Here is an 11,901-nt window from a genome sequence, read left to right as displayed (position 1 = left end):
GCAGATCAGCAGGACATGCCACACTGGTACCTGCTGAAAGGAAAGAAGGGGCGATGCAAGCCAGCCTTACCCTACTAGCTCAGTAAATCACTCCAGGATGCCTGTTAATGTTGTTTCATCTTAAACTGAACAACAAAAATGCCCTGGATTTTATTCCTGGCAAATCACAGCTTGTGCAGAATGGTTCAGCAGTAGCAGCAAGCATTCTGTGTTTGTTTCTGTTTTGAAACAAACATATTTTACGTTCTGTGTACATTCCTACTATCAAGCAAATTAATATAGTGTCATTTTCAGAAAAAATGTTTGCAATATCTACATCGTTAAAAAAGGATTTTTTTAAAAAAAAAACCATACCTCCTTTTTCATTCTGTAGTATTCATCTATGGCATATTGGTATTTTGGTGTACTGATGCCCAAAACAGAAGCAATCTTTTCACCAAGGAAGTCACACACTGAATAAATGAAATAGATGTATTATGAATGTTGCAGATTAATTCTTGAGCATAGTTCCAATTAATACTCAGGGGCCACGTTCACAATGAGAAGACTTTTAGACAAATACACAAATTCAATTTTATAATCATGTTATAGGCTTTCTCACAACATGGTGAGCAAGATTAGTTATGAAACACCAATTTAGCAGAATGCAAGGCAGGTGATTATTCAGGAATCCAAACTATGCAACTGCCTTTTTTCAGGGCAGATGGGCACATTTCCAAACAAAACAGTGGATTGTAGCCACCACCATTTTTTGCCTCTTAAGTATGCCTATGGCGCCATTATGATGCCCAGGAGCATTCCTGTAATTTGAGGGAAAGCAACGTTTTTGTGACTAGTGCAATACTTCATTTTTATTTTTTTCCACCTTCTGAGAAGTGCAGAGTATGGACAGTTATACAATAAAATCCCTGGAGTAAGCAAAGGCAAAATTTTCAGCCCATTTTGGGGAGGTTTGAAAGGATTGGGATTTTAAGGAGCAACAGATGTGCATTAAGGATCACCCATTCTAAAAAATAACAAATATAAATCAATGTAAATAATAAACTGGAATTGTTAATACAGTGGTGTCAATCACTCTCCACAAGCTATCAAGAAAAGCTTAGTTTTTTCCCAGTTTCCAGAATGCCAGAATCAAAAGGGCCAACCTAGGGAGACGCTGTTCCACAGTGTTGGTTCCATAACTGAAAAGCAACATTTTATGGCCTTGACCCCCTTCTCACAAAAATAGGACACCACTAACAGTTTCTCCCTGAGAGCTCATCTTGTATGGGCCAAATCTAGTTGGAACAGGTCATCCTAAAGACACTTTGGTGCCAGGCCATAGAGGGCTTTATAAGTCAAAACTAGCACTTTGAATTGCACCCGAAAACCTACTGGCAACTAGAGCAGGGCTCACAAAATAAGTGTAACAAGTTTGGTCAGATTCAGTTCTAGTTCTCTTCCAACACTACAGGCATCACTTTCATTGCTTCATTCCCCAGTGCCTCAGAAAACCAAGGAGCACCCCAAGATTGGTACACAGAGAGAAGTCATTTGGGAAGGAATTTTATTAATAGCTTGGTTTGGGCAATCAATAGAACTGCCTATCAAACCACTGGGAAATTCCTTAAGCATCCTCTGGAAATCCTCTAGATCCATCAGACACTAGGGGCAGATCCTCCTAATTTTAGTTACACAAATTTCTAGGCGTAAGGTAGGTAGGCTAGTTACTGTTAGCAAAAACAACAGATTTGTGGTGCCTTTATTACAATATAAGCTTTTTGTTAAATCAGCAGTGAACAGACTTTAAGCATGAAGGATCTGTTCTTGTTTCCCACTAGAACTCCAAAATTTATGCTCCAGCTACAGCCTAATGCAATACACAGTCACTTCAAATTAAGAAATTCTGACCTTGGGAATTTGTTTTGAGTATCAGAACTGAATGCAGTACACCTCATAATCTTCCTACACAAAAATTAATTGGGAGTCAGAAATTCCTGATCTACTGTAAATTATCCAGTGAACTTTTATAAAGATCTGAATTTACTTCCCCCATCTCAATTTCAATCAAGTAATGAAGCAAAGCAGAAGGCATATTTACAGAAACTAAAGGGTAGATTTCACTGAAATATTTTTTCACACTAATATACAACCTACTTATGCCAGTTTATGGTGAACAGTAGGCACTGTTTTTAACTTCAGTGAACAATGAATAGGCCTGGTGACTAAGGAAATCAGTGTTTTCAGAACTTCATCCAAGTGTCTTTTCTTGGCTAAAGAACAAAATTTAACAGTATTATTTAATTGACATTATTTCCCTTCCAAGAAACATGATTCTAGGACCTCATTCAATCTTCTATCAATCTGTACTACTATTACACTGGCTTGCATATGTCACTGGATTCTTATCAAGTTATTGTATGTGTATACAGACAGAAAGTGAACAAACTCATACCTGAGAGTGTTGACGTGGCTACTCTTAGCATCTGAAACCACAAATAAGGTCCCCATGTCAGTGTTGCCTGCAATAAAGTGTCAAGTTGTTCATTTATGTCACAAATTTGATTTTAAGAAAAACCCACTGAATGTCTTTCATTAATATCCTATATTACCTTTTCTGAGTTAAAGATAACATCAACAGTATTCTCAGACAGACTCCCATCCTGGCACCAATTAAATATAGACATGCTTTTTTTAAAGCCACCAATACTAATGACATTTCTTGAATCAAGAAAATATGGTTGTTAAAGAAAACAACCCCCTTGGGGGAGATGCGCGGTGACAGAAATTTGAAATATAAATAAATAAAAATCATTTCCATTTTCATATTCAAAACATGTATACACATTGATCCTGAGCTCCAATTAGCACAAGGTGCTCCTGTGTTAATTTCTTTTGATTTTCCTGTTTTCATACCATATTTCATATTGTTCTGGAGAGTCCAATCATTCAGAGCAATTGTTTAGAGGTATAGGATGGATCCATCATCTCAGAAATCCATAAAAGCAGGCATGTAAAATTAGTCAGGTTTATCCTTTTGTTGCAAATGAGAAATACATTATGACTAAATGAAATGTGGTTTGCCTAATGCCATTGGCCAAACTGAGCTCAGAAAGAATACATTACAAAAGCAAACAAATCAACTGTTTTCTGTTTCTTTAGAAATAATATATCAACAACAGAGTTAACAGATTTTTATTTCTACAAAAAATTAAAACTGAGCACATACTGGTGACCTAGTCTCTTAATCATCATTTGAAACAAACTTAGAAGAACCTACTGGATCAACAGAAGGCAATAGGTCTCTTTTCTCTTGCTGCTCATCATCTTCATCTGTACTGTATTCTTCCATGGTTTCACCACTTGCAAAGTGGATGACCCTTCTTGGAATTTTCTTCTTTTTTCCCATGACTCCAAGTTCCACATTCTCAAAGCCTCTGTCTCCATTTGTATTCAGCTGTAATAGAACAGACTATATTCAGATACAGTTCACATGATGTTAGCATTGGCATATCACATCACTCATGGTTTGAAGGCAGAGAAAGGTTCATTTTTCAAAGTGCAATTTTATTTGTGAAGTTGATTTAATTCTCTAGAACAAACGTAAAATTGTATAGACACTTCATAATGCCATAGATTGTTAAATGCCAACCAAAATTACCATTGTTTATTGAGCACTTTTGAGTACTTTCATTTTCAAGGAATGTTTATGTATCCTACAATACAACTGGGAGTTAAATCATTTTTTATTTTGAATTTAATGTTAATCCATTTAGTACTGCTAGAGTTATAATTAGACACTTTGCTCAAGACTACCTAGTAATTTCTAACTAAACTGGAATTCAGTATAGAGATTGTAAAAATCATCAGTATCATTCAGCAGATGCTCTGCTGAAATTTGACAGTATAAAATCAAAACTAAGAAGAAAACTGTATACTTCCCTTTTATATAAATTTTGAAAAGCTGCAATTTTTATATTCTTAGCTGGTACAATCAGAGATTCAAATTCCTTGCAATTTCAGGGACACCCTGCTTCAGCATCATTCCTAGTATTCTCAAGGTTCTCCCTGACCCCCAAAATGATAGAGGCAACTAGGAAACCAAATGTTGTAATTTTAAAGGGAATGTTCTATATTTACTGTTGTTACCACAGTATATTAAAAGCTGCGAAAGATAAGCCATCATAAAGATGATGACAACAGTAAAGGAAGCTAGTAAAACTTAAATTATGCTCTCAAAGAGAGAAAAAAGCTGAGATTAGTCAAAGCACTCATAAACTTTTCCCCAGGACATAGTTGAACAGCCAGTGAGTCACACAATATTTGATTCACAGGATTGCCAAGGTTCACAGTTTTCAGTACAACACTGATGATTCAACTAGTACATGCAGCTTAATCGGTGACAACGGTACAAAACAGCACCTATATCCACAAAAAGTCATTATAGTCCAGCACCCAAATTTCCTCACAGAAAAAGACCAGCAAGAATTTTATCAAGTACACAAATCAGTGGTATCCATTTTAACTCTGACTTCTTATAGGTTGAAAAATTAGAGATTTGTTATAAATTAAATTTAAAGCTAATTGCCTGGAAATCTGTCTTTCACATGTGATATTTTTATTTAAATTAGATTTAAATCAAGGCAATAGTTCTGAAACAATAACTCCGCAAAAGGTTATGTGATATCCCTTATTTGTTTGTTTGCTTAATAATTTAGATTTCTCCAGCCACCTAACTCATTACCAGTTCTGGGTGGTGTAATGTACAAAGTTAAAAAGCACAATTCAATGCAATACCATAAAAAGCCAAAAATAAAAATAAAAGATGATTATAACAGGGAATAGACATATGCTATAAACATGCAAAACCAATCCCATAATGGGCACACATCCCATCCTAGCCCAAGGTCTGGGAAAACAGTCAGGTCTTTGGGGCTCACTTGAAGGAAAGAAAGTTCAGGGATGTTCAAATCTCTGGGGAGGATGCTGTTCTAGAGAAGCTGCTACACACACCGCTCTATAGTTAATTTGTCAAGATATTTTAGTGGTGATTTCAACCTATGGAGTGGTGAGTTTAGTGGTGAGTTTAGTAGTGAGTGGTAATGGAGTGGTGTTTAGTGGTGGAGAGGAGTTTAGTGGTAGATAGTGGATAGAGTGGATAGTGGGTAGAGTGGTGGAGTGATAGAGTGGAGTTTAGTGGTGAGTGGTAATGGAGTGGTGAGTTTAGTGGTGAGTTCAACCTATGAAGATCCCTGAGTGATTTTTAAGTCAGTCACAATCTCTTGCTTAATCTACTGCGATGGAAAAAAATGGGCAGGTATAATGGTATGTGGGAATGGCCTTGGGAGACTGGGCAAAGAGATGCTGCCAAGGGAATGGTCAGATAAGAGACAGCATAACCCACAGCTGGATAGTGGGCCGGGCAAGAGGCTCAGAAGAGACCCTCCCTAGTTTCTTGGGCTGTAAAGGAGACGGGGGGAGAAATGTACTTTCAGACTTATAAGATTCTGTCAATGTAGTTTTACAGTAAAGTAGAATTAGCTCATCTGATTGTGTTTCCTATCTGATTTGCCCCGCAAAGCCAACAGCAGGGGAGGGGAATCAGGCACATTCTACTTTGAATTGCTGGAGGAAGGACAGAATATAACTGTTACTGAGCCTTTCCTTAGTAACTAACTATGGCTCAATCATACTTTGGCCATCCTGTTTTTATGCTGTCTCTTCATGACACTGTCTTCATTGGATTTATTTTATTTGTTTAGAAAATTTATATGGCTGCCATCCTTGAGCAGCTCACAACAAACCACAAAAAATACATTTAAACACCCACAATACATCAACCAAGGCATCTTAACACAATGCCATACAATTACACCTATATTGGGCTCAAGAGATATCCTGGGCCAACATCTGGGGAAAAAGCCAGGTCTTCACAGCTTTCCAGAAGGCCAAGAGAGTCGGGGCCTCCTTATGTACTGCAAATAATTCCAAGGCAATCTATAATGGAAGGGCATGCAGATTAGAAATTAAAGAGGACCTTACAATGAAATGAAAGCTATTTGACCTCAAACTTGAATGAAATCACTCAATAGACCCTGAAACCTTTTCCTTCAAATTATTATTGGCCTGAATAGGGGAACAGAACAGCATATTGTTGTTATTAAATTACAAATAAAATACAGTACTGCTTTAGGTGTAGTTGATACCAGCATGCTTTACACAGCAAATATACTGGGAGGACAGAAGTCTTAGTATGTTTTAGTGCAAAAGACTGGGGAGTTATCATAGAGAAAGCAATAGTAGTTACTAGACAACCCTGTGACCTGTTGGGTCATCCTTTGAAAGAAAGGTAGTGCAGTCAGATATGAATAGAATGGACATTAAATTTTTGTTGTTTATTCGTTTAGTCGCTTCCGACTCTTCGTGACTTCATGGACCAGCCCACGCCAGAGCTTCCTGTCGGTCGTCAACACCCCCAGCTCCCCCAGGGACGAGTCCGTCACCTCTAGAATATCATCCATCCATCTTGCCCTTGGTCGGCCCCTCTTCCTTTTGCCTTCCACTCTCCCTAGCATCAGCATCTTCTCCAGGGTGTCCTGTCTTCTCATTATGTGGCCAAAGTATTTCAGTTTTGCCTTTAATATCATTCCCTCAAGTGAGCAGTCTGGCTTTATTTCCTGGAGGATGGACTGGTTGGATCTTCTTGCAGTCCAAGGCACTCTCAGAATTTTCCTCCAACACCACAGTTCAAAAGCATCGATCTTCCTTCGCTCAGCCTTCCTTATGGTCCAGCTCTCGCAGCCATATGTTACTGCAGGGAACACCATTGCTTTAACTATGCAGGCCTTTGTTGTCAGTGTGATGTCTCTGCTCTTAACTATTTTATCGAGATTTGTCATTGCTCTTCTTCCAAGGATTAAGCGTCTTCTGATTTCCTGACTGCAGTCAGCATCTGCAGTAATCTTTGCACCTAGGAATACAAAGTCTTTCACTGCTTCTACATTTTCTCCCTCTATTTGCCATTTATCAATCAAGCTGGTTGCCATAATCTTGGTTTTTTTGAGGTTTAGCTGCAAACCAGCTTTTGCACTTTCTTCTTTCACCTTCATCATAAGGCTCCTCAGTTCCTCTTCACTTTCAGCCATCAAGGTGGTATCATCTGCATATCTGAGATTGTTAATGTTTCTTCCAGAGATTTTAACTCCAGCCTTGGATTCCTCAAGCCCAGCTTGTCGCATGATGTGTTCTGCATACAAGTTGAATAGGTAGGGTGAGAGTATACAGCCCTGCCGTACTCCTTTCCCAATCTTAAACCAGTCTGTTGTTCCATGGTCTGTTCTTACTGTTGCTACTTGGTCGTTATACAGATTCTTCAGGAGGCATACAAGATGACTTGGTATCCCCATACCACTAAGAACTTGCCACAATTTGTTATGGTCCACACAGTCAAAGGCTTTAGAATAGTCAATAAAACAGAAATAGATGTTTTTCTGAAACTCCCTTGTCGCGTCACGCGACCAGTCCTTCGCCCTTCGGTCTATGGGATTCCCTGGGGGGGAATGAGCCAACGATTCCCTCGCAAGGGTGAGGTCGAAAAAACAACGGTAGGCACAGGATTCTTTTGTGTGTGGTGAGTGACGCTACATCTCAGGAGGTTGCTGGTACTGCCTCCTGGTGCCACGCCCCCACCTCCTTTTATTCAGCAGTTCTATCAGGGCGGGGGAGTGAGTACAAAGAGAATAGGGAAATACAAGTCATGCCCTGAGGCTACGTGAGAGACATGCAATCTAGCTGTGCAGTAATGGAGTCAGGTACGTCACAATTCCACCTTTTTTATTTAATTTTGTTCCTCCCCCAGAGGGTCTGAGTCGGGGAGCCAGGGACTCTTCAGTCCAAGGAGACCCATCCCAGCGTCCTCTCTCGGGGGGTAGTGTGACCGGGGGTCCTTTTCCACTTCTGATTCACTATCGGAGGACCATCCCAAGAGTGGTGTTTTCTCCATACCTACAGCAGAGACCAGGTGTTGAACAGCAAGCTTTGTCTCGGATACCTCTGAGTCCAATGTATGAAGTCTCTGCTTTAAGAAGCGGAGAACGCGACCCAGCACACAGGGGCCTATGGTGCATACGAGAATCAATAACAGGAGGGGCCCCAACAGAGCGGACAACAGTGTGGTTAGCCATGGAGAAATGCTAAACATATTTTGATACCATGACATGGATTGTTGGCGCTCCAATTCCCTTGTTGTTGTCGCGTCACGCGACCAGTCCTTCGCCCTTCGGTCTATGGGATTCCCTGGGGGGGAATGAGCCAACGATTCCCTCGCAAGGGTGAGGTCGAAAAAACAACGGTAGGCACAGGATTCTTTTGTGTGTGGTGAGTGACGCTACATCTCAGGAGGTTGCTGGTACTGCCTCCTGGTGCCACGCCCCCACCTCCTTTTATTCAGCAGTTCTATCAGGGCGGGGGAGTGAGTACAAAGAGAATAGGGAAATACAAGTCATGCCCTGAGGCTACGTGAGAGACATGCAATCTAGCTGTGCAGTAATGGAGTCAGGTACGTCACAATTCCACCTTTTTTATTTAATTTTGTTCCTCCCCCAGAGGGTCTGAGTCGGGGAGCCAGGGACTCTTCAGTCCAAGGAGACCCATCCCAGCGTCCTCTCTCGGGGGGTAGTGTGACCGGGGGTCCTTTTCCACTTCTGATTCACTATCGGAGGACCATCCCAAGAGTGGTGTTTTCTCCATACCTACAGCAGAGACCAGGTGTTGAACAGCAAGCTTTGTCTCGGATACCTCTGAGTCCAATGTATGAAGTCTCTGCTTTAAGAAGCGGAGAACGCGACCCAGCACACAGGGGCCTATGGTGCATACGAGAATCAATAACAGGAGGGGCCCCAACAGAGCGGACAACAGTGTGGTTAGCCATGGAGAAATGCTAAACATATTTTGATACCATGACATGGATTGTTGGCGCTCCAATTCCCTTGTTTTTAAACGGGAATTGAGCTCTTTCATAGAGTCCAATACTACTCCTGAGTTGTCGGCATAAAAACAGCAGTCTTCCTTTAGAGCAACACACAGTCCCCCTTGTTTGAGGAACAGAAGGTCGAGACCCCTACGATTTTGCAAAACCACTTCGGATAGAGAGGTAAGGGAATCTTGTAGCGCCACAATAGATTGTTCGATGGCGCGAAGGTCAGTGTCAATGATAACGCTAAGGTGACGCAGGTTCTGATCATTGACAACAAGGGCTGACACACCAGTGGCGGCTCCGGCCGCACCTAAGCCCAGTAGGACTGATAAAGTTACAGCAGTCACTACTTCGCGCTTAGCCTTGAGGGGATAATGAGGGGGCTCTAAAATGGAGAGAAGTTCGTCAGGGGAATAGATAGAAATCTTGGGGAGTAGGAGCACCTGAATACAAAAGGCGTTAGTTTGTAACAAGGTATCACCATATACACATGCGGTGAGGCCAGAAGAACATGCCCAAACAGAGTTGTTCCCAGGGATAAAGTATTGCCCTGTCAAGCGGGCAGAGATATTACCAGAGGTAGTGTAGAGTACACCGTAGCCACCATGGCCGGTGTGACCGTTGATGTTCAAGCGATTTTTTGGAAGATAGAGGGCACAGTGATCATGAGAAGAATTAAGGCAATATTGAATATAGTTAGCAGGAACACGGCCAAGGCAGCAGCCCTGCCCTATTATAGAGGTGATAGTCAACGTGGTGTTTTGCCAGCGGCAGGAGGCGGCTGAGGTAGAGTTTCGGATAGGGTCAGGAGAACCGACTGCTTCATAGAATGGTGGGGAGGAAGACAAGCAAAGCCAACATCGAGATGTGTTAGAAGCGGTGTGAACAAGGGAAAAGGAGGAGTTAAGAAGAGAGACAAGGGGGTTTTTTTGTTTGGTGAGGGGTTTAAGAAAGGTGGAGTGAATGTCGTCGGCATTGGGCCCAACAGGTGGGGACTGAGGGAGAGTGACCTGTCGTTGAATGTAGAATATGTTGCCGTAATGATACCCGGGCCATCCGGCATATATACGACCTCCCCATTTTACACCTGAGTCCCAGGCATTCCCCTGAGCTTTTCCTGCAGCAGTGAATTGTACAATAACCGGATTACATCTATTCCAACCCCCCTGTCCTGCCGCATTCTTTTTGGTTGCGGTGCACCTAATGTCCTTTCTCAACCGAGTGAGGGTGATGTAATCAGTCTTATATGGAGGGGTCCAGTAGATGTAGCCAGTGGAAACGCAGGACCAAGATTTGCAAAAGTAATCTGCTATGCCTCCGCAGTCGTGCACGTGATCAGGGCTGGTGTCATGTCCTGGGCACACATACAGGGGATACCTTTTAACGGTGGAGTGGCTGGGCTCTGGGAAGCCGTCCAGCCTCCTGTAGGCTGTCACTCCTAAAAGCATTTCTGAAAAGTCAAAATACAGGTTAGGGAAACAAGATATAATTGGGCTATAACAAAAGGAGGTATTCAGGATCTGTCCCAAGGCATCGCGGATTGTCCAGGTGATATTGTAAGGGCGATGCGATCCCTGGGCGTCAAATGCCAGTAGGCGTCGTCCCTGCCAACGGGCGGGCTCAGGAAGGGAGAGTAAAAATAAGGTGAGCGTAAGGCGAGATGAGGTGGCGAACCCCTTAATTAATTTTGTTATTTCACAGTGATATTGTCCTAGATCGGTCAACTGTACGTTGGTGATAGCAAGGGTAGTTTGGCGAAAGTGATAAGTGATGGAGTAGGAATCGCCATCTTGGAGAAGAGTGTTGTTGCGAAACCAGCGCCAGAAGGTGCCTTTTCTTTTGATGGGAGAGCGTTGAAGACATTCCATGGCGTTGGATGCTGAGCTGCGGCCAATGGTGGCAGGGTAGCGTAAACGATGGGTTCGAATGAGAGAGGTTGTTTTAGGGTTCGTTGTGAGGGGAGCAGAGATGGAAGAGAGATAACAGAGAAGGAGGGTCAAGAAGGTGCTTGTCAGGAGACTGCCCATGATATGGCCGGATGCAGCGAGCAGGAACCCAGAGCACTCGATCAGGAAGTTGCACAGCAGCGTAGCCTTTTCCCCAGGTGACGAGTTGCGCAGGGCCTTTCCACTCAGGGCTGGGCAGTTGCCTAAAATAAACAAGGGGACGGGAAGAGGGAACTACTGGCTTGGAAAAGTGTCGAGATGCAGCCGTAGCAGGGGGGGTACCGGTAAGATTAAGGAAATTCAAGGTAAACAAGGTGAGATTAAGGATATTTTGTAACATCGGGAGGCTTGGGGGGCCTAAGGCCTTTTTCCCCGTTTGCCGATCAAGGGCATTCTTTAGGGTCTGGTTAGCCCTTTCCACAATAGCCTGACCTTGGCTGTTGAATGGTATACCGAATCTGTGAGTAATGGACCACTTACGGCAAAACTCAGCAAAGGGAGTGCTGACGTAAGCGGGGCCATTGTCAGTTTTCAAAGTTTTGGGACATCCCGATGTGACGAAAGTGCGAATACAATGATTGATTACGTTTTTCGTGGCTTCTCCTCTTTGCAAAGTTGCCAGGATGAATCCCGAATAAGTATCCACAGATACATGGATATACTTCCAAGGTGCAAAAGAGGGATAATGAGTGACATCCATCTGCCATGTGTCACAAGCTTGGACACCCCTGGGATTAACTCCCTCAGGGATGCACTTTGCCTGCAAACTGCAGGTTGGACATTGTTGAAGAATGGCGGTAGCTTCTTGATATGTAATGCCAAATTGGCGCACCAAGGCTTTTTTATTTTGATGGAAATAAGCATGGCTGTCCCCTGCTGAAAGCGGCGGAGGAAGAGGGGAAGAGGCCATAATTTTGCAAGCCTCATCTGCCATGTGGTTGCCTTCGGACAGGAAACCGGGTAGCTGTTGGTGGCTTCTAATATGCGCTACAAACAAAGGGG

The 11,901-nt window shown here is 42.6% G+C and overlaps 1 protein-coding gene across 1 annotated transcript in view; it reads right to left on the bottom strand.

The window, feature by feature from the left end:
* The window catches only part of SRP54 (signal recognition particle 54), a 54,098-nt gene that overhangs the window by 3,862 nt on the left and 38,335 nt on the right, over positions 1-11,901 (bottom strand). Inside the window, exon 16 of the mRNA XM_063290045.1 lies at positions 355-452. Coding sequence (XP_063146115.1) covers positions 355-452 — 98 coding nt within the window. The remainder of the gene's footprint in view (positions 1-354; positions 453-11,901) is intronic.

The sequence above is a fragment of the Candoia aspera genome, chromosome 1, assembly GCF_035149785.1.
Source record: "Candoia aspera isolate rCanAsp1 chromosome 1, rCanAsp1.hap2, whole genome shotgun sequence".
Lineage (NCBI taxonomy): Eukaryota > Metazoa > Chordata > Lepidosauria > Squamata > Boidae > Candoia > Candoia aspera.
This window is presented reverse-complemented; position numbering and strand designations above follow the sequence as displayed.